Genomic DNA, 23,180 nt, shown 5'->3' with positions numbered 1-23,180 from the left:
AAAAGTACATATATGGACCTGAGTCCATACATTTTAGGAAGAGTAATTCACATTAACTTTTAGTATGTGTGCATGGTATTGTAGTTAATACTATTCTTGGTAAATTATAATTGAGTATTATGAAGTGTTAATTGCCATTACCTTACAAACTGAAACACATTGTTATCAGTGAAACACATTTTCTTTCTGCTGCCTTTGTCCCTCATTTTTGGAGATGAATATTTTTTTCTACCCTTATCAAAATTGATAGTATGTTTTATATTCACAGTAGCAAGTGCCCATAAAGTGTCATAAAGTCCTCATTACCCATAAGCACAATATATAAATATTCATGAGAATTATGTATTTTCATGAAGAAAAACACTTAAGCAGAAAATAGATTCAGCAACCAAAGATGATTTTAATAAAACTTTCCAAAAGGATTTTATGTGACAAATATTTTATAGTTTTAGAGTCAAAGATTAAGTGTTTACAAATACTCAGTGAAAGTGTTAGTTGCTCAGTCATGTCCTGCTCTTTGCAACCCCTTGGACTGTAGCCAGCCAGGCTCCTCTGTCCATGGAATTCTTCAGGTAAAAATACTGGAGTGGGTTGTCATTCCCTTCTCCAGAGGATCTTCCTGACCCAGGGATTGAACCTGGGTGTCCCACATTGCAGGCAGATTCTTTACCATTCGAACCACCAGCGAAGCCCTTATATATACTTAAGAGAACATCAAAAAGCCACATTCGGCAAGTTCATGACTTATATAGCTGTGTTTTCTCTCTGTGGTACTCTCACTGAGATAGATACTAGAGTTTATCTATGTAACAACTTCATGATGTTTTATGTTAATAATCTATTGCTGCTGCTGCGTTGCTTTAGTCATGTCCGACTCTGTGCAGCCCCATAGATGGCAGCCCACCAGGCTCCCCTGCCCCTGGGATTCTCCAGGTAAGAACACTGGAGTGGGTTGCCATTTCCTTTTCCAATGCATGAAAGTGAAAAGTGAAAGTGAAGTCGCTCAGTCATGTCCGACCCTTCACGACCCCATGGACTGCAGCCCACCATGCTCCTCCATCCATGGGATTTTCCAGGCAAGAGTACTGGAGTGGGGTGCCATTGCATTCTCTTTAATAATCTACTATGGAGTAACTATCCATGGATTTAGCTGCATGTTGTCAAATACATTTTGTTGTATTGCCTCTTGTAAGAATGTTTGCCTAACTTACCAAGTAGTGCTTATCTTTTAACTTTGAAAAAACATAGTTTAGTCTTTAAGATGTTTCTAATATTAGTGTTTTGTGCTTTGGTAAACTCCATTTCCTCGTTTATGTTTTTATTGTTTCTTAGTTTTTAATCATTGAAGATAGAAAAAAAATCTTAGCATTTTTTGAATTGCAGTCATTTCCCTCTTCCCCTCTTGAATCTTTGGGTAGTTTTTCTACTACCATGTTATTATGTGGAATAGTTTTAAAAGTCCATAGAGTGATCTTTACACACCATTTCTGGATTTCACCGGCTACCTTGGTTTATTTTACCACAAATATATGACCTTTCTCTTGCTCTTAATGCCTGCTGCCTCTCTTCCCCTGATCATCAGCATCATCTCTCTACATCACTATCTAGAAAAGCCTAGCATCATCTCTAAAGCAGGAAATTTGCTGAGTTGAATCAGACCCAGAAGTGGTCCTAAGAATCCTCTCTTACCCAGAGAAGCACCCACTACTTATTCTCAGTGTACTTTTTGTTTGTTTGTTTTCTTGGAAATCCATGCCATGAGATTTCAACATACTTTTCATGTGTGACACAGTGTTGGGCATATACTAAGCATTCAGTGAGCATTCATTTAATTGATTTGACCCAGAGTGAGGTCTTCCAGAGTCCAAATCTTGGTTACAGTATTAACTGGCTTGGAAGCCCTGGGCAAATAATTTATACTTCCTGAATATTCATTGCCTCACTTATACGTTAGGGATAAACGTAATACCTTCCTTGTATAATTGTGGTGATGATTAATAAAATGCTTAACACACTCTCTGACATACATTAAATGTTCAATAAATACAGTTGATGTTAGGATTATTCTTTTTCTCCATCTTCCTTAATTCTCTTGTGGAGCGCTGTTCCTTTTCTCAGTACGTTAGAAGTGAGTGTTCCTTAGCATTTGTCATGAACCCTCATGTTTTCTCAGTCACTCTGCTCTCCCTGGGCAATCACTTCCATTCCTTTTACTTAAGTGATGTCTATACAAGACTGCATTTATTTCAGGTTTTTCAGACTTAACATGTCTAAAATTAAACTACTCAACTTCTCCCCCAAAGTTCTCTGTTTCTGTTTTTCATTGAATGTCACCACCATGTAGATGGCCAAGTCAAAAATTTGGCAAAATCCTTGACATCTACCTCCTTTTCACCCTCTACCCCCTTACTGAGTCAATTATTAAATCATGTCTATCCACATCCTTATGTCAGTAATCCTATTTTTCTTTGTCCCATTGTCACTTTTTTTTTTTTTACAACAGGTCATCATCTTTTTTTGCCTTATAATATCAACCTAAATTATTTCTCTGAAGTCTCTTATCTGCTTGTAGTTCATTCTCCACACATTGGCCAATTTCATATCTTTAAAAAAATGAAAATTTGATGACAAAAATTCTGTCTGTAACATCTTTGCTTCAATGACATCCTTCTCCTAGGATGATGTCCTTGCTCCTGTTGTTAACATTAAAAAATAAAACAGTCAAATATTTCATTATTACTGATGGCACTAAAGTTAAATAAGATGCAGTTGTGTTTGTGTACTCACTATTTTAATATATTTAAAAGATTCAACAATGTTCTTTTGTTAGGGGTTGTTCCTGGATAAGCTTTTGGACCATTGACTTTAGACTCAGCCTTAACTGAACTTATATAGTTTTATTTTCTTGGAGAACTGAGTCAATGATACTTGTTTATTTGTAATGGATATAATTTTACAGATTTTTGCTTTATATTATGATAGAAGAAGTAAATATTTATGTCCTTACCATGTATCTAAAAATTATTGGATTAACACATTTTGTTACTGTGAGTTTGTTTACCTTTTTTCATCAGGTCATTTCTGGACTTAAAGTTTTATTATTTTTTTATATTTTCAGTACTTTTATTATGCTAATATTTTCATTATCCTAAGTTAAATGAATAATTTTGGAAAATGTCATCAAATGTGATGTAAAACTGCTAAGTTAGAGATCTTCAAAGTTGTTTATGTGGGCAGAATGCTCATTTGTGTTAATATTGTATAGTGATATCAAAGAAACTCATGACTGGCTGCTTCCCATTTGTTGGACATTTTGAGCAGTGCTTGGTGTTAGGCACTATGTGGTGTGCCAGGACTACAGAGATGAAAAGGAGATGGTATCTGATATAGACTGCATGCTCTAATATAGGCACCCGACATTACCATAAACTGTGGACCATTTCTGCTTTCAGAATAAGAAATATTTGTGCCCTCCTTCTCATATGCTTTTTTATTCTAGAAATTCATTCCTTTCACCCTTTTCCTCTGTGAACTACATTAACTACATAATGAGTGGTAGTGGTGGCTATAAGTATAAGCCCTGTGGTCAGAAACATCCAGGTGAAAATCCCAGCTCTATTAGTTATTAGCTGTAGTAGTCAACTATTGATGTGGAAGGAGCCATGCCATAATTCTGTAGCTTAAAAAAGCAATATTCTTTCCTGGAGAACTACATGGACAGAGGACCCTGGCAGTCTACAGGCCATGGGGTTGCAAAGAGTTGGACTAATGCTTTTGTGCACATTAGCAGGAACTTGACTAAACTGGGTGACTCTGCTTCAGGTTGAGGCAGCCAGGCTGATCTGTTACTAACTGCAGGTCTGGGAGTCAGTTGGGTGGCTCTCTCTGCTCCACACTTGCTCCTTATGGGGCATAGGCCAAAGGGACAGCAGTTTCTCAAAAGAAACACTTTGAATGGTAAGAGAGCAGGAGAACATCTGGGGTTGGAGCTGTCTTGTCACTTCTAGCTCCATGCTATTGGCCAAAGTGAATCACATGATCAGGCCCAGTCAAGGGGTAGGAAAACATACTTAATCCATGGGAGTGTGACATTAAGCATGCAGAGAAGATTGAAGAATTGGAGTTGATCATCTAATCTGTCATAATAATTGTGTATTTTTGGACAAGTGACTTGACCTATCTAAGTATCTATTTCCTTATTTATAAAATGGAGGTAATGCTTGAGCCTGTATCACTGATTTCATTTTGAGGACTAAGCAGAATAACATATGCATAGCTCTTAGCATGAGTGTCTGAGCAAAGTAAGCAGACAGTATATTTTAGCTATTGGTGAGGGTTGAGTCTTAACAGTAGACTGAAATTTATTGGATGACCCTGGAGACTGAACTTACAATCAAAGCTGTGATTCTTGGTCCACAGTAGACCATATACTCTGTAATGTGTGTCTGTCCCCTACTAAGTGAGTGAATGTTAACATCATAAGGATCCAAATGTAAACCATCTGCTCTCATTCTCCTTAGGTATCTTTAAAACAGAATACCAGGGCCAACTATCCATTGTCATTTTTCCAACCAGTGGTGTTGTGCAGCCCAAGTCATCAGTGGTTATTAAAGTGGATTTCTGTGCAGACCAGCCCATAGTTGTAAACGAATTGGCAAAGTGAGTATATACTATGGTTCTTAATTCTAGTGTAGTGCTTGATAGTTTCCTGTTTCTCTTTTCATATATGCCTGTTGTCTTTGAATGTATGTTAGCTTCTTTGACTTTGAGTCAGCATTCATTCATTGAGTATCTGCTGTTTGCCAAGTACTAGAGACTGAGAAAATGGGAAGAACTGGAGAATGGCATATGGGTACACCTAGTAGGAGCTCCTAGTTTGAATTTTGTGGGGGTGAGGGAATGGATCAAGAAAGAGCTCCACTAAGGAGGTAGTAGTTGAATGAAACACCTGTTGTTGAGTAGAAATTGGCCAGCAAAGAGCAGTGGTGTGATTTGGGCTGAGTGTGTGTGTGCGTGTTTGTGTGTTTGTGTGTAGGAGAGGTGGATATTGGTGATGGGAGAAGGTTAGAGGAATGATTTCAGGCAGAGCAGGTAGAAGATGACTTTCTAGAGGTTAATAGACAGTGTTACACATCTTGAGATCTGAGGCAAAGAGATGGAGGTGAGGAGTGATGAAACCAGAAAAACAGAATGGTACAGGGTCCAGTTAAGTACCTTATAGGAAAGCTTTTTTTTTTTTTTTTTGGCTATACTTCTCAGTTCATTAGCAGGATATGCAGTCAGTATAGTGAGTCACCACTAGTATTAAAACAATGATATAGAAAACATCAGAATGCATCTCACATACTAAATTCAAATGGCATTTTGTAAAACTTGTTTCATGTGTATGTGTGTCTGTGTGTGTATGTATTTTGCATTGCAGTGTACAATACATTTCTCACTGAAAGCTACAGCTCAAAAAAAATGTTTGAGAAACAGTCGTGAGCCCTGATACAAACTTAGATTTTATTGTAAAGGCTGTGGAATCTCAGGAAAGTTTTAGGATGGGGTGTCCTAATTAGTTTTCATTTTAGAAAGCTCACATTAATAGCAGTGTACAAAATCAAGGAGTACAGATGTGGAGTGGATAGCCTGACTAGAAACTATAATAGTAAGGCAGAAGAGAAATAATGAAGGCCTCAGCTAAGATACAGATTGGGAATATGGAGAGAAGTGTGCAGAATGGAGGTATGTTATGGAGGTATGTTTGACTAGATTTAGTAACTGGTTATAGAAAGACAAAGTAAGAGGAGGTTCAGGTCTGTGGTAGAAGATCTTGACTCCAGTTGTAACGTTGGAATTGATTTGCTTTGCAGAATCCTTTGGAGCCTATTAGATTTACTTATATTGAGTCCCATAAAAATTTTTGGTCTAGGTATATTGCTTTGAGAGTTGTTAGTTCATAAATTGTAGATGAAGCATGAAGTGTTAAAAATAACTTTGAGAAAGAGAGTAGAGTATAAAAGAGTAGGAGAGAAACAGCATTATTCATGGAATTTACAAAATACTCAAGTCTTATGAGAATAAGAAGGTAGAGTCTAAATAAGTTGAAGGAAAAGCATGAAAGTATGGTGTCAAGAAAGCTAAGTGAGGGGAGATGTGTAAAGACATGGTATGAACCATGCCCAGTGTAACAGAGATAGAGTGTAATTTAAAGACTTTGGTGATGGCTGTGTTTTGGTCATTGATTTGTGCTATCTGATGGGGCAAGATTCAAAAGGATTGCGTTTATGCCAGAGAGGGATAAATGTAAGGTAAAGGAAGTTTCAACAGTAAATTCAGATTAGTCTGAAAAATGAAGTTTTATGAGGGGAGATATTCATTTCAGCAAATAAGTGGAGTTTTGCCAAGATACTTTGCTTCATAGAGAATTGGGTTATTAGGATGAAGATGAAGTTGGTGAGTGGACTTGTGGAAATGGGATGATTAGAAAAGAATCTCAGAATTCTAGAACTAGAGGTGGCCATATAAATCCTTCTATATAACTCTAGTATTTAAAGAATAATTGGTGATATGGAAATATCAATAAATTTTTTTAGGTCAATTCATGCAGTTATTTTCCATCTTTGTTGTTTCCCGGAGACAATAAATTAGGTTGCACATATGCCATTCTACTGTGCAAGTTCAGACAGACAGAAGGACATGACAGTCTCTGTCACATACGTGAAAGGAACTTCCTTTAGGTCTTTGAATTTTAATTATAATGTGATTTTATAAAATTTCTGTTTATATAAACATTTAGGAGAAAAAGTGTATAGAATTCTAATTAAAATATATATGTATAATTCATTATCTTGTAGAGTGAGTTTGCAAGATCGTCCAGACGTATTCTTGAATATCAGAGCTCATGTGGTTGAGCAGATTATTGAATTATTAAACATAAATAATGATAAAAAGTTGGAATGCATTAGCTTTGGTTCTGTTTTCTTTGGAACGTCAAAGATTGAACGTGCACTTCTGTACAATAATAGCCCAGAACCTATAAACTGGGTAGCCATAATGCAAGATGATTCCGTTGGAGAAGAATTGGTAAGTAAATAATGGAACGGAGGAAGATCAGGTATTATGTTTTGAAACAGATTGTTTTGAACTTACTAATAACCAACAAGCTGCTTAATTAATCTAAAAATGTTTTAACGTGAAGATATGATTTCATTTCATGTGTTTCCAAGGGTGACCTCAAAAAGTTTAGTAAATCAACCTGACCTTGATAGTAATAGACAGGTATTAATATATCTTAGTGGCTAATTGTGGGGGTTTATGTTCTCATCAATTTTTCAATAGTTCTTTAAGTTTTATGAGGTGCCTTGATCAAATTTACACATGTTTCTTTAAAGACATACATATTCTCTATATCTAGCCTCTGGAATTTCAATAATTATTTTATGACCACATTTTAAAATACTTTTTGTATATTTGCCTTAATATTCTTTTATTTCTGATTTTATATTACAGGGTACAAATATTAAACAAAGAACAGATGTTGCTTTAAATAATCTCACCTACTTAAGGAAAATAAAGAGCATAGATATTACCACAATTATCTCCTGTGTTCCTAATGAAGGGAGGTTACTACCTTATCAAAAGAGTTTAATTTCATTTTGTTTCAGCCCAAAGTAAGCAAAAATTAATTTCATTATGGTGTTATTGATCAATGGAAAGTATATTAATGGTACATTCATCAGATTGATTTTAATAGTAAAACTTGGCAGAAGGCACAAATTGGATTTTTCTTACTATGGTTCTAAATATTTCTAACATGGTTAACATTATTTCCAATATTTAAAAATGTTTGTAAACACCTTCAGCTCAGTTCAATTCAGTTCAGTCGCTCAGTCGTATCTGACTCTTTGCGACCCCATGAATTGCAGCACACCAGGCCTCCCTGTCCATCACCAACTCCCAGAGTTCACCCAAACTCATGTCCATCGAGTCAGTGATACCATCCAGCCATCTCATTCTCTGTCGTCCCCTCCTCCTCCTGCCCCCAATCCCTCCCAGCATCAGGGTCTTTTCCACTGAGTCAACTCTTCTCATGAGGTGGCCAAAGTAAACACTTTAGTTTAAATTAAAAATCTCTCCAGACCTTGTGGAAATGAGATGGTGAAAGTTTGGGGTTGCTTTGAATTGTGCCCACAGACCAGTCTGTTCTACCAAGACCTTACTGTCCTTCCAGAAATAGTCACGCAGTGGCTAGGAGCATGGAGTTTGTTGTAGATGCCTTCAGAGAGGATGCAGTGCTCCTGCCAGGGCCAAATACTTAGACTGAATATCAGAAATATTAAGCCTTTCGTAGCTGCTGGGATCAACCACACTTGGTTGCAAAAATTCATACAAATGTTTAGGACTTTTGCCAATGTGTAGTTTTCCCTGTGCTTGGTTTGGTTATTTAGTTTGAAAAATATAATTGACAATGCTGTTTTAAATATACAGTAGCAATTGCAGGTACACTTGAGAGATTGTAGTGTATGACAATAACTGATCCAGTTGTCAGTATGTTGACCTTTGTAAGAAGGCAATGTTTAATGTATTTCTCTCTGTGACAACCGGGTCACTTGGTGATACCAATTGTCTGATGAAGACTGAGTTGTGGTTTAATTTAAGGAGAGTAATAAATCAAGTAGTTGTTCTATTTGTACAATCTATAATTGCCTTATTAATCATCCCTTCATGCAGGAAATTTCTTTGGTGAATCTGTAAGATTCTGTTTAATACACAATCTTTGAAATTCTAAATGTTCTTTTCATGGCAATATGTTCATTTTATTTGAAAGTCTAGCATGAACTGAGAAATAAATATGATTTGTAGTCTTAAAGGTGTTCTCAATATGCTATTTGAATTCCTATGTAATATTTCACATCAACCTTCTGTGTATATATATGAGTATCCAGTGCTAAAAAGCTGAGCTCTAGGTAAGGCAATGGAGAAGGCAATGGCAACCCACTCCAGTACTCTTGCCTGGAAAATCCCATGGATGGAGGAGCCTGTTGGGCTGCAGTCCATGGGGTTGCGAGGAGTCGGACACGACTGAGCGACTTCACTTTCACTTTTCACTTTCATGCATTGGAGAAGGAAATGGGAACCCACTCCAGTGGTCTTGCCTGGAGAATCCCAGGGATGGGGTAGCCTGGTGGGCTGCTGTCTATGGGGTCGCAGAGAGTCGAACATGACTGAAGCAACTTAGCAGCAGCAGAAGCAGCAGGTAAGGCTTGTGTCAGGGCACAAGCCTGTGACATAACCCATCTGTGTCTCTGGTCCTACTTCCTTTCTTCTCATCTTTCCTTTGCTTTTCTCCTCTGCCAATATTTGGCTGTTACCAAATCCTGTTCTCCAAATTGCCTTTTCTCCTCTAACAAGAATGTGGCTAGAAATATATGCTTAGTTCATGGGAGGACACAGATATGTACCAGAGATTTGCAATTACACCCGGGTTGTAGGGAGGACCACTATAGAGACTTGAACAGAGATCTTAGTTAGCAATGAAGTTTGCCTGGAAAGAAAATCCTTTACACAAAAAGTGGCAAGAGTTTGACAATTTAGTATATTTGAATCCCACTTATCTTGCAAATATCATCATGAACTCAGTGTTTTTGACTTCACATATATGAGTGTGAGCTTCTTTTGCAAGTCTCAGTATCTTGTGAGGTAATTTTGGAAAATGGATCACACTTATCTTTTTATTGCTGAATTCCATCTGTGTAGATTTAGGTATTGGGTTGATATTCCCTTTTGAGAGATTAATAAAATGTGTCATCTTTGCTTTAGAAATAATTGATTGTAATTTTTTCACAGGCTAATCATTGATGTTCAAAAGAATGATCCTTCACATAGGCAAGACTATGCTGTTTTTTTGAGATTTGAGTCTGTAGCAAGTAAAGATGGGTTTTTGAGAGATGATAATCAAATCATCAAAAGTAAGTGTGAAATGAACATAATCATCAAATATATAGCTGTTTAAATTCTTTAAAAGTTTGGACAGCAATATATGTAGAGGCAATTTAATGAAATGTATAATTATTGATTAGAATGAAAACATTCGAGAGACCTTAACATGTCTTCTGTGAAACATTGAGAAAAGTCATCCTCAGAATCATTTATATAATAATTTTCCAATTTAAAAGTTAAATGACTTAATTATTTTCAGATGACAGTAGATAAACATGGTGATGTAGAGTTAAAGAAATAAAATAAAAACAAAAAACAACCTTGTTTCTTTTCTTCGTAAGCCTAGATTTTCTCTTAGAGATTAATATAGGAACAAACGATCTATTTCATTTTTAGCAAGCCTTTAGCTCTCTTAGAATCTACATAAAGTAACAGTCAAAGAATAAGGCCTAGAGTTCTAGTATCAATAAAAGGATGCAGTATCTTGTTATAGGATATTCATAAGTGCATGTGCTTTGTAGGTCACATGTAAAAATGCAGTGAACTCTGTACATTTCAGGTAATGTTGGATGAGTTGCAGTGAGTAAAATGGAATTGAAGTTCAGTTTAGCAAGAAAGATCAAAGAGAAAATAAAAATATAGGCAGATGAGTGATGAAATCCAGAAAGATGACCATGGCAAGATAAGAGTCTAGAAGATTTGTGTGTTGGTATGAGTGATGTCATTGAGCAGAGTTGAACAGTGTTCCTAGGGCATAAATTGATTGCTTTGTTACTATTTATGCTATAGTTGATGATACTGAGCTCTGTCTGCTGACCATAGACAGAACATTTATTCTAGGCTTTCAAGTTAATCTAGTTTTCAAAGGCTAGAGATAGAGATGCTAGGTTTGCCTTAGAATCTTGGATTGGCTAGTAAGAGTATGAGTGAAGAAATATAAACCCTATTTTTGGCATTCTAGTTGTAATACTTTCTCTGCAAAACTATTCTTTCACTCAATCAAAGCCCTCATTTCATAGTGACTACCTTCTTTTCTAGTACTCTATCTCCAAAACTTCACATTTACATTGTTGCTCAGCTTATATTCCATTGTTCATAATTTTATTCACTTTCCCCCAAGTATATGTAAACCTCTTGGCTCAACTCCCACTGTGGCTGAGTGGAAAACCTCTAATCTGATTCAATTCAACTCTCAGCCTACTCCAGGGCTGCACCTCAGAAGCTAAATGGGCCAGTGAAAAACACAAAACCATTAATCCCAACTGAGTCCTGGTATTTGCCATTACTACTACATTCCTCCACTCATTCACTTTCTCCTGATCTGAGATTAGTATTCACCCAGCTTCTCTTCTCTCCTGACAACCCCAGTCCTTCCTTCTTCATCTTCACTCTAAGCTGACAAATACAATAAGTGACCTAATAAGACATTTCCACTTGGATTTCTACCAGATGTCTCAAAATTAACCAAAAAGAACTATTGGTTCCCCATAGCCTGTCCCTCCTGAAGTCTTTCCTGCCTCAAAAAATGACTTCATTTCTTACGTCACTTCATTCCATTTCATTCCATCACTTCAGTTGCTTATGCCAAAAACCTTAGCATCATCATTTATTGTGTTCAATCTCCAATTCTACTGCAGTCAGTCAGCAAATTTTGTTATCTCTACAGTCAAAAGTATATCTTATGTCGGATCTTTTCTTACCATTCTTCTACTACTCTTCTGCAGCCATACTTCATTCCTAAGGGTTCCCCCCCCCCTTTTTTTTTGAGCATGCCAAGTCATTCCTACATTAGAGTCTTTGTATTTGCTGTTTGCTGTATTTAGAATAGACTTAAAAAATTTTTTTCCCATGATTTTCTTCCAGGGTCCTTTATATCTTTGCTCACATCTCCCTATCAATTCTTTTTGGAGTTCCCAATATAAATGAGCATCCCCAAGACATTGTACTCTGTCTCACCTTACTTTACCTATTTATTTTATTGTCAGTGTCAGCTCACTAGAATGTAAAATCCATGAGAGCAAGGACATCACCTGTTTTATTCACTACTGTACTCCCAAGGTCTAGAAAAATACTGACACAGAGAAGGCATTCAGTAACTTTGTTGAATGAAAGATTGAATTGGATACCCATGTCTCATCAAGTCTTTCAGATGACACTCTTTGGACTGAGCAAATATATTCTGGGTTCCCAAAACACTTTTAATATTAACAAACTATTATTGCTTTTATAGGTGGCTCATTTCAGAAAATAGAATTAGCCCTGACAGGCTCAGGACTTCCAGTCTTACTACAGTTTGATCCTGGAAGGATTCTTAATTTTGCACCTTGTTTCATGGGTGGACATTCAGAGATTCATTGTGTTATGCAAAATCGATCCAAATCCCTTCCTCTGATGTACCACTTTAAAAAAACTGCACATTTTAAAATTGATCCTCAAAAGGGCAAGATTGATGAAGGATGTATACAGGTAAGATTATCATTCTATGTTTCACATGCTTTAAATATTTTAAGGTTGACTAAAAAGCCATGCATAGGATTAAAACCTACATTTGTTGTACCAGTGTTTAGAAATTTAATCTCTTTTGTGGCCTGGTTATGAATACTTTTGTATTGGTGAAAGTCAAAGTGAAGTCGCTCAGTTGTGTCCGACTCTCTGCGACCCCATGGACTGCAGCCTACCAGGCTCCTCTGTCCATGGGATTTTCCAAGCAAGAGTGCTGGAGTGGGTTGCCATTTCCTTCTGCAGGGGATCTTCCTGACCCAGGAATTGAACCTGGGTCTCCCACATTGCAGGAAGACACTTTACCGTCTGAGCCACCAGGGAAGCCTGTATTGGTTTGTATCAGTACTTGTACAATATTCGTAATTATTTCTTACCTGCCTTTCATGTGCCAAAAAAAAAAAAAAAAAAAAAAAACCTGTAGAGAAAGCAAAGAAGTGCAAAACAGTTCTGCTTCTATGGATTTTTTTTTTTTTTTTTTTTTCTGAGAGAGTATTTATTTATGTGCCCAGGATGTTGACCCCTAAACTTAAATATCCAGCACGGAGCTTTGACCCTCTCTCACAAGGGTGCATCCAGGCATGGTCCTGGAGCCCATGTCTAGGGCACTGGAACCCAGGGACCAGAGGCAGGAAGCCTCTGAGCCAGCGGCTGCTAATAGCAGCAAATGGTGAAACGGTGATGGGAACCAGGCCCTCTTCCCCATCCCAAGAGCTGAGGATGGTTGGCCAAGCTTGAGTGCACACATGTAGGGGAAATGGAAGTCCAGTGCCATGTGCAGAGGCTGCAGCCTGGTTTCCGGCCCCAGTGCCAGGAGAGAGGTGGTGGCGGCAGTTTTGCCACCAAGAGGCCCAGGTCTATGCACTCCTGTGAGGCGAGGCGGTAGGGGGAAAGCAGGCACTAGAGTCTGAGGACTTGCTGAGAGATGCATCCTCCCAGGCCAGCTCTTAAGAGGCTGGTGTGGAAAGTGCCCTGCAACTACCGTTCATGGGCACCGTGCATCGGGGGCACAGTGAGGGGTGGGGGAGTCGAGGCTGGCGTAGAGTTCAAGAAGAATGCCAAATGTCTTAAAACAGATCTGTAACAAGGTGATATAGAACCTCCAGCCAGATAGAAAGGTCTGCCAAGATGGCAACGTATGAGCCAGACCATGAAGGTTGAGTTGAATTTTCAAATGGAAAACAAAATGCTTAATTGGCGGAGGCCTTGTAGAGCTATCGATGCAGAGCACAGAAGTTGAATGCCAAGACATACCTGTGAGCACTAAGGACAGCTTGTGGATGTCGGGTTTGCTTTTTCTCACTACTCAGACAGTTCTGTCCCAGACCCTCTGCCACTTGTTTTTTGTTTGTTTTGTTTTAAGTAAACTGTTATTGGAATGTAGCCACTCTTATTTGTTACCTATTGTCTATAGCTGCTTTCATGCTACAAGGGCAGGTTAAATGGTTGTGAGTTGTATGGTTCATAAAGCCTAAATAGTTACTGTCTGGTAATTAACAGAAAAAGTTTGCTGAGTCTTGCTCTAAACACCATTAGACAGGAGTGGTTTGTTTCACCTCAGGTTCTTACTTTATCATCTTTACTCCGATGCATAGTGATATGGTTCATAAAATTATTGATGGAAGCTTTCTCCCAGTTGCAATCAAGAGCTATTGCATACATGTTTAAATGCATGTAGTTCATATGTATGAGCTTCCCTGGTAGCTCAGCGGTTAAAGTGTCTGCCCGCAACGCGGGAGACCTGGATTCGATCCCTGGGTTGGGAAGATCCCCTGGAGAAGTAAACAGCAACCCGCTCCAGTATTCTTGCCTGGAGAATACCGTGGAGGGAGGAGCCTGGTGGGTTACAGTCCACTGGGTCCCAAAGAGTTGGACACGACTGAGCGACCTCACTTTTGCTCTCATATGTATAACTCTTCCTGCTTCATTAGAATGACACTCCCTCCCCCCATTTTCAATAGAGCTAATTAGTCTTCAGAGAATAACACATGCTAACCACCTTATGCAAAACATTTTCTTTAAAAAAAAAATTTTTTTCTTTTTAATGGCTACTTAGACTAAGCACAGCACAGCACAGAGACTTCCTTCAGTCTGTCTCTTGACCTTACCAGCGTAATTCATTTTCTCCAGTAACCTGCATATCTTTCAAAACGTAGCTGATTTTCTCTGATCAGAGAAGCTGGCAAGGATCACAGGAATCACAGGAATCAATTTTTCTTAGCAGCCAGCTCCGAGTGTTAAAGAGTTTGAAGCTGAAAGACCGATTATCAATTTCCTACAGAAGTGCTTTACACAAGGAAGAGAGAGTGGAGATGGAAGTTGAGAAAGCCTAGTGAGAGGAACAAAATGAGTGAAAGATTTTAAAATAGCAGTGTTTTAGAAAAAATTGAAAATAATAGCCCAAAGAAAATAAAGGCTCTGGTGAATATATAATGTGGGAGCATATGTCCTACATCCTTTTGATACTTTACTTTTGCTAGTTGAAATAAGATGTTTCAGAACTTATCACAGCATCCAACTTCAATTTTGACTAGGATTATCTTAGGAATGGGCCAAGTACCAAGGAAACAAGAAAAATATTACAGCATGAAATATATAGAGGGAAATGATAGTAATAGGCTATTTTTAAGTTTGTGTGTATATGTGTGTGTGTAAGTCGCTTCAGTCATGTCCGACTCTTTGCGACCCAATGGACTGTAGCCCACCAGGATCCTCTGTCCATGGAATTTTCCAGGCAAGAATGCTAGAGTGGGTTGCCATGACCTTATCCACGGAATATTCCCAACCCAGGTGTTGAACCTGTATCTCTTATGTCTCCTGCATTGGCAGTCGTGTTCTTTACCACTAGTGCCACCTGTTCAGTTCAGTTCAGTCGCTCAGTCATGTCTGACTCTTTGTGACCCCAAAGACTGCAGGATGCCAGGCTTCCCTGTCCATTACCAACACCCTGAGTTTACTCAAACTCATGTCCATCAAGTCGGTGATGCCATCCAACTATCTCATCCTCTGCCATCCCCTTCTCCTCCTGCACTCAATCTTTCCCAGCATCAGGGTCTTTGCAAATGAGTTAGCTCTTTGCATCAGGTGGCCAAAGAATTGGAGTTTCAGCTTCAACATCAGCCCTTCTAATGAATATTCAGGATTGATTTCCTTTAGGATGGACTGGTTGGATCTCCTTGCAGTCCAAGGGACTCTCAAGAGTCTTCTCCAACACAACAGTTCAAAAGCATCAATTCTTCCACACTCAGCATGCTGTATAGTCCAGCTCTCACATCCATACATGACTACTAGAAAAACCATAGCCTTGACTAGACGGACCTTTGTTGGCAAAGTAATGCCTCTGCTTTTTAATATGCTGTCTAGGTTGGTCATCACTTTTCTTCCAAGGAGTAAGCGTCTTTTAATTTCATGGCTGCAGTTACCATATGCAGTGATTTTGGAGCCCCCCCAAAATGAAGTCTGCCACTGTTTCCACTGTTTCCCCATCTATTTGCCATGAGGTGATGGGACCAGATGCCATGATCATAGTTTTCTGAATGTTGAGCTTTAAGCCAACTTTTTCACTCTCCTCTTTCACTTTCATCAAGAGGCTCTTTAGTTCTTCTTCACTTTCTGCCATAAGGGTGGTGTCATCTGCATATCTGAGGTTATTGATATTTCTCCCGCCAATCTTGATTCCAGCTTGTGCTTCATCTAGCCAAACATTTCTCATGATGTACTCTGCATATAAGTTAAATAAGAAGGGTGACAGTATATAGCCTTGATGTACTCCTTTTCCTATTTGGAACCATTCTGTTGTTCCATGTCCAATTCTAACAGTTGCTTCCTGACCTGCATACATATTTCTCAAGAGGCAGGTCAGGTGGTCTGGTATTCCTATCTCTTGAAGAATTTTCCACAGTTTGTGGTGATCCACACAGTCCAGGGCTTTGGCATAGACAATAAAGCAGAAATAGATGATTTTCTGGAACTGTCTTGCTTTTTTGATGCTCCAACCGATGTTGGAAATTTGATCTCTGGTTCCTCTGCTTTTTCTAAAACCAGCTTGAACATCTGGAAGTTCACAGTTCCCATATTGCTGAAGCCTGGCTTGGAGAATTTTGAGTATTACTTTACTAGCGTTTGAGATGACTGCAGTTGTGTGGTAGTTTGAGCATTCCTTGGCATTGCCTTCCTTTGGAATTGGAATGAAAACTGACTTTTTTCAGTCCTGTGGCCATTGCTACGTTTTCCAAATTTGCTGGCATATTGAGTGCAGCACTTTCACAGCATCATCTTTCAGAATTTGAAATAGCTCCACTGGAATTCCATCATCTCCACTAGCTTTGTTCATAGTGATGCTTCCTAAGGCCCACTTGACTTCACATTCCAGAATGTTTGACTCTAGGTGAGTGATCACACCATTGTGATTATCTGGGTCGTGAAGATCTTTTTTGGATAGTTTCTCTCTGTATTCTTGCCACCTCTTCTTAATATCTTGTGGTTCTGTTAGGTCCATACCATTTCTGTCCTTTATCGAGCCCATCTTTGCATGAAATGTTCCCTTGGTATCTCTAATTTTCTTGAAGACATCTCTAGTCTTCCCCATTGTATTGTTTTCCTCTATTTCTTTGCATTGATCACTGAATAAGGCTTTCTTATCTCTCCTTGCTATTCTTTGGAACTCTGCATTCAAATGGGTATATCTTGTCTTTTCTCCTTTGCTTTTGGCTTCTCATCTTTTCACAGCTTTTTGAAAGGCCTCCTCAGACAGCCATTTTTCTTTTTTGCATTTCTTTTTCTTGAGATGGTTTTGATCCCTGTCTCCTGTACAATGTCACAAATCTCTCTCCATAGTTCATCAGGCACTGTATCAGATCTAGTCCCTTTAAATCTATTTCTGATTTCTACTGTATAATCGTAAGGGATTTGATTTAGGTCATACCTGAATGGTCTAGTCGTTTTCCCTAGTTTCTTCGATTTAAATCTGAATTTGGCAATAAGGAGTTCATGATCTGAGCCACAGTCAGCTCCTGGTCTTGTTTTTGCTGACTGTATAGAGCTTCTCCACCTTTGGCTGCAAAGAATATAATCAATCTGATTTTGGTGTTGACTATCTGGTGATGTCCATGTGTGGAGTCTTCTCCTGTGTTGCTGGAAGAGGGTTTTGCTATGACCAGTGCGTTCTCTTGGCAAAACTCTATTAGCCTTTGCCCTGCTTCATTCTGTACTCCAAGGCCAAATTTGCCTGTTACTCCAGGTATTTCTTGACTTCCTACTTTTGCATTCCAGTCCCCTACAATGAAAAGGACATCTTTTTTGGGTGTTAGTTCTAGAAGGTCTTGTTGGTCTTCATAGAACCGTTCAACTTCAGCTTTTTCAGCATTAGTGGTTGGGGTATAGACTTGGATTACCTTGATATTGAATGGTTTGCCTTAGAGATAAACAGAGATCATTATGTCATTTTTGGGATTGCACCCAAGTACTGCATTTAGTACTCTTTTGTTGACTATGATGGCTACTCCAATTCTTCTAAGGGATTCTTACCCACAGTAGTTGATATAATGGTCATCTGAGTTAAATTCACCCATTCCAGTCCATTTTATTTGGCTGATTCCTAAAATGTCGACGTTCACTCTTGTCATCTCCTGTTTGACCACTTCCAATTTGCCTTGATTCATGGATCTGACATTCCAGGTTCCTATGCAATATTGCTCTTTACAGCATCGGACCTTGCTTCCATCACCAGTCACATCCACAACTGGTGTTGTTTTTGCTTTGGCTTGGTCTCTTCATTCTTTCGCAGAGAAGGTAATGGCACCCCACTCCAGTACTCTTGCATGGAAAATCCCATGGACAGCAGAGCCTGGTGGGCTGCTGTCTATGGGGTTGCACAGAGTCGGACACAACTGAAGTGATTTAGCAGCAGCAGCAGCTTCATTCTTTCTGGAGTTATTTCTCCACTGATCTCCAGTAGCATATTGGGCACCTAGGAACCTCGGGAGTTCATCTATCAGTGTCCTATCTTTTTGCCTTTTCATACTGCTCATGGGGTTCTCAAGGGAAGAATACTGAAGTGGTTTGCCATTCCCTTCTCCAGTGGACCATGTTTTGTCAGAACTCTCTACCATGACCCATCCATCTTGGGTGGCCCTACATGGCATGGCTCATAGTTTCATTGAATTAGACAAGGCTGTGGTCCATGTGATCAGTTTGGTTAGTTTTCTGTGATTGTGGTTTTCAGTCTATCTGCCCTCTGATGGAGAAGGATAAGAGGCTTATGGAAGCTTCCTGATGAGAGAGACTGACTGAGGTGGAAACTGGGTCTTGTTCTGATGGGCAGGGCCATGCTCAGTACATCTTTAATCCAATTTTCTGTTGATGGGTGGAGCTGTGTTTCCTCCCTGCTATTTACCTGGGGCCAAACTATGGTGGGAGGTAATGAAGATAATGGCGACCTCCTTCAAAAGGTCCCATGCACGCACTGCTACACTCAGTGCTCCCTACCCTGCAGCAGGCTACTACCAACCCACGCCTGCACTGGAGACTCCTGGACACTCACAGGCAAGTCTAGGTCAGTCTCTTGTGGGGTCACTGCTCCTTTCCCTGGGTCCTGGTGCACATAAGGTTCTCTTTGTGCCCTCCCAGTTTATTTCCCAGTCCTGTGTAAGTTCTGGTAGCTCTATGATGGGGTTAATGGCAACCTCCTTGAAGAGGGCTTATGCCATACCCACGTCTGCTGCACCCAGAGCTCCTGCCCCTGCGGCAGTCCACTGCTGACCCATACTTCTACAGGAGATGCTCAAACACAGTTCTGTCTCAGTCTCTGTGGAGTCCCCGGGTCCTAGTGCACACAAGGTTTGTTTGAGCTCTCTGAGCCTCTCTGGCAGGAATAGGGTTTGATTCCAAATGCAAATTCGCCCCTCCTACTGTCTTGCTGGGGCTTCTCCTTTGCCCTTGTGCATGGGGTATCTCCTCACAACCGCTCCAGCAAAGCGCAGCCACCTGGGAAGACTTTTAATTTATGGTAGGAATAAAATTAGTTACAGTTGATTAGGGATGGGCTGTCCCTAGTGGTTATGTTGAGAAAATATGTAGGATGGCCAACAATTTAAGTGGACGCCATATGAAAATGTTAATTCAGTTTGAGTGTAGAGGGCAAATCTGAGTGTTTAGAGAAGATACATGGATGAGAGTTGATAAATATGTGGGTGAAGAGATAATGAATCACTGTTGAGAAAGGAACATTTAAAGAGGGTGTAGTAAAGGGTCTTTCCTTTCATATTACATCAATTTTTTTTCTGTTCACATAGGTTTTTAATTTCTGTAATGCAAGACAGACCTGAAGTATATTTGCCACTTAAATTTTGGTCAGCATATAATCTTCTGGGCATAGAAAGGAACATATACTTATATATATCTCTGAAACCAATTTGGAAATTTCACATTGAGTGGGACTCCTGGGAACTCCCTATGCTATATAAAATTTTCAAACTCAAAAAATCCCATCAGTTCAGTTCAGTCGCTCAGTCGTGTTCGACTTTTTGCGACCCCATGAATCACAGCATGCCAGGCCTCCCTGTCCATCACCAACTCCTGGAGTTCACTCAGACTCATGTCCATTGAGTCGGTGATGCCATCCAGCCATCTCATCCTCTGTTGTCCCCTTCTCCTCCTGCCCCCAATCCCTTCCAGCGTCAGAGTCTTTTCCAGTGAGTCAACTCTTCGCATGAGGTGGCCAAAGTATTGGAGTTTCAGCTTTAGCATCATTCCTTCCAAAGAAATCCCAGGGCTGATCTCCTTCAGAATGGACTGGTTGCATCTCCTTGCAGTCCAAGGGACTCTCATAGCTGATAGTTAATTTCCTAACACAATTTTTGGGGCTTCCCTGGTGGCTCAGAGGTTGAAGCATCTGCCTGCAATTTGGGAGATCTGGTTTTGATCCCTGGGTTAGCCCTCTACATTTGTAGATTTCTTGAGCAGTTATAAGTTTCAAATTAATAAAAAATGAATGTAAGAAATGTAGGGGACACTGGAGAACTATGACTTCCACAGGCTGGTCAACTAGCCTCCAAGTATTTGGAAGTATGGTAAAATTATTATTTTCCTTTAATACCAACTGTATTGAAGCATCATTCACATACCATAAAATTTACTCACTTAAAGTATACAATTCAGTGGTAATTAGTGTATTCACAGAATTGCGTGACTATTAGCACTGTCTAATTTCACAATGTTAGCATCACCCCAAAGAGAAACACAGTGTCCTTTAGTGGTCACTCCCCCTGCTCCCCATTCCTCAGCCCCTGATAACCACTAATCTCATCTATCCCTATAAATTTTTCCTGTTCTTGACATGTCATATAAATATAGTCATATAGTATGTAGACTTGTTTCTGGTTTCTTTCATTTAGCATAATATCTTCAAGATTCATCAATGTTGAAATATCAGTAACCCATTGCTTTTTATGGCCAAATCATATCCCATGGTATGGCTATACTACCTTTTGTTTATCCATTCATCAGTTGATGGCCATTTGAATTGTTTCTACCTTTTGGCTGTGGTGAAGAATGCTGCTATAAACATTCATATGAAAGTTTTTATATGGATAAGTTTTCTTATGTATGTAGTTTTTACTATAGAAACAAAGTGTAATAAAACAAAGGGGGAACTTTAAAACTTTGAATACAAATCAAGGTGCTCTGAGGAATGTAGCAGTAAATATACAGTTTATAATTATCCCACACATTCCCAGTTTTATGCTCAATGTTACTTGTCCTCAGCTTTATTGAGGTACAATTGACAAATAGGAATAAGGTGCACATGGGTTGGGAAGCTCCCCTGGAAGAGGGCATGGCAACCCACTCCAGTATTCTTGCCTGCAGAAACCCCATGGACAGAGAAGCCTGGTGGGCTGCAGTCCATAGAGTTGCAGAGACAACTGGAGTGACTTAGCATGCATACATGCAACGTGCACAATTGTTTTGATAAATGTGTACATTTTGAAATGATCAGCACAGTTAATCTAATTAACATATTCATCACCTCAAATTTTAAATCTTGATTTTATGGTGAGAAGATATAAGATTTACCCTCTTTGTAAACTGCAGGTATGGTATTGTTCCCTATAGTCATCAATATAGTAGTCAACAATATAGTATTGTTCACTATAGTCATCATGCTGTACATTAGATCTCCAGAATTTACTCATCTTGAGCAACTGAAACTTTGTACTCTTTTGACGAACATCTCCTTATTTCCACCCCCCTCCACCCCCGGCCCCAGGCAGCCACCATTCTACTCTGTCCTTCCAACAGTTTGACTATTTTAAACTCACATATATTTCACATGTAAAATTCATGTAATATTTGTCTTTCTGTGTCTGGCTTGTTTCATTCAGAATAATGTCCTTCGAGTTCATCCATGTCGTCAGCAATGGCAGTATTTCCTTCTTTTTTAAGGCTGAATGACATTCCACTGTATGTGTACCATATCTTCTTTATTCATTCATTGATGAACATTGAGGTTATTTTTGATTCTTGGCTATTGCAAATAATGTTGCAATGAACATGGGAAAGCAGATATTTCTTGGAGATATGGATATCATTTCCTTTGGATATATGCTTAGAAGGGGGATTCCTGGATCATATGGTAGTTCTATTTCTAATCTTTTTGAGATGTCCTCATACTATTTTCCCTAATTGCTGTCTAATTGCTGTATCAGTTTACATCCCCACCAACAACAAACACCAAAAAAGGTTCCTTTTTCTTCATAACCTCAGCAATGTTTGTTATCTGATTTTTTTTGATACAGGTGGGATGTAATAGCTCATTGAGGTTTTGGTTTGCATTTCCCTGATGATTGGTGATGTTGAGCACCTTCTCTTATACCTTTTGCCATTCATATGTCTTCTTTGGAGACATGTGTATTCAAGTGCTCTGCCCATTTGTTTTTTTTCATTATAAAGTGTTCCATATCTTATTCATTTAATCTCTTTTGATATTTGTGTGGCTTTCAGCATTTTGATATAACCAGAGCTCTAAACATACATCTTATCACATTTTTGCTAGTAATATATTAAGAAATTCTTTGCTAGGTTCCATTTTTTCCTTTTTCTTTTTTTAAAATTTATTTTTAATATAAATTTATTTATTTTAATTGTAGGCTAATTACTTTATAATATTGTATTGGTTTTGCCATACATCAACATGAGTCTGCCACAGATGTACACATGTTCCCCATCCTGAACCCCCCTCCCACCTCCATCCCCATACCATCCCTCTGGGTCATCCCAGTGCACCAGCCCCAAGCATCCTGTATCATTCTGCCTGTTTTTTAACCGGGTTATTAGTTTGCTTTTGATTTGTAAGTGTTCCTTATATATTCTCCATATTAACCCTTTATCACATATATGGTTCACAAGTATTTTTTCCCATTCTGTAGGATGTCTCTTCACTATATGGACTGTTTCTTTTGCTGTGCAAAAGCTTTTTAGTTTGATGTAGTCTTGTCTATTTTTCACTTTTGTTACATGTGCTTTGGAAGTCTTATCCAAAAAATTGTTCTCAAGACCAAATATGTGATGTTTCATGGCAAAGGAGTTGTGCATAGTTGGACATAGTGATTGATCCTTTGTGTCCGTTGCTGCTGCTGCTGCTGCTAAGTCACTTCAGTCGTGTCCGACTCTGTGCGACCCCATAGACGGCAGCCCACCAGGCTCCCCCGTCCCTGGGATTCTCCAGGCAAGAACACTGGAGTGGGTTGCCATTTCCTTCT

The 23,180-nt window shown here is 39.0% G+C and overlaps 1 protein-coding gene across 4 annotated transcripts in view; it reads left to right on the top strand.

The window, feature by feature from the left end:
- The window catches only part of CFAP47 (cilia and flagella associated protein 47), a 562,308-nt gene that overhangs the window by 10,277 nt on the left and 528,851 nt on the right, over positions 1 to 23,180 (top strand). For 3 of the 4 annotated variants that reach the window (XM_070784977.1, XM_070784976.1, XM_070784975.1), the window contains exons 4-8: positions 4,521 to 4,659; positions 6,840 to 7,068; positions 7,495 to 7,655; positions 9,832 to 9,953; positions 12,155 to 12,390. In XM_070784977.1, the coding sequence (XP_070641078.1) occupies positions 4,521 to 4,659; positions 6,840 to 7,068; positions 7,495 to 7,655; positions 9,832 to 9,953; positions 12,155 to 12,390 (887 nt within the window). Of the gene's footprint in view, positions 1 to 4,520; positions 4,660 to 6,839; positions 7,069 to 7,494; positions 7,656 to 9,831; positions 9,954 to 12,154; positions 12,391 to 23,180 lie in introns of those variants that run through there. The other variant, XM_070784978.1, reaches the window with a different exon arrangement.

The sequence above is a fragment of the Bos indicus genome, chromosome X (assembly GCF_029378745.1).
Source record: "Bos indicus isolate NIAB-ARS_2022 breed Sahiwal x Tharparkar chromosome X, NIAB-ARS_B.indTharparkar_mat_pri_1.0, whole genome shotgun sequence".
Lineage (NCBI taxonomy): Eukaryota > Metazoa > Chordata > Mammalia > Artiodactyla > Bovidae > Bos > Bos indicus.
This window is presented reverse-complemented; position numbering and strand designations above follow the sequence as displayed.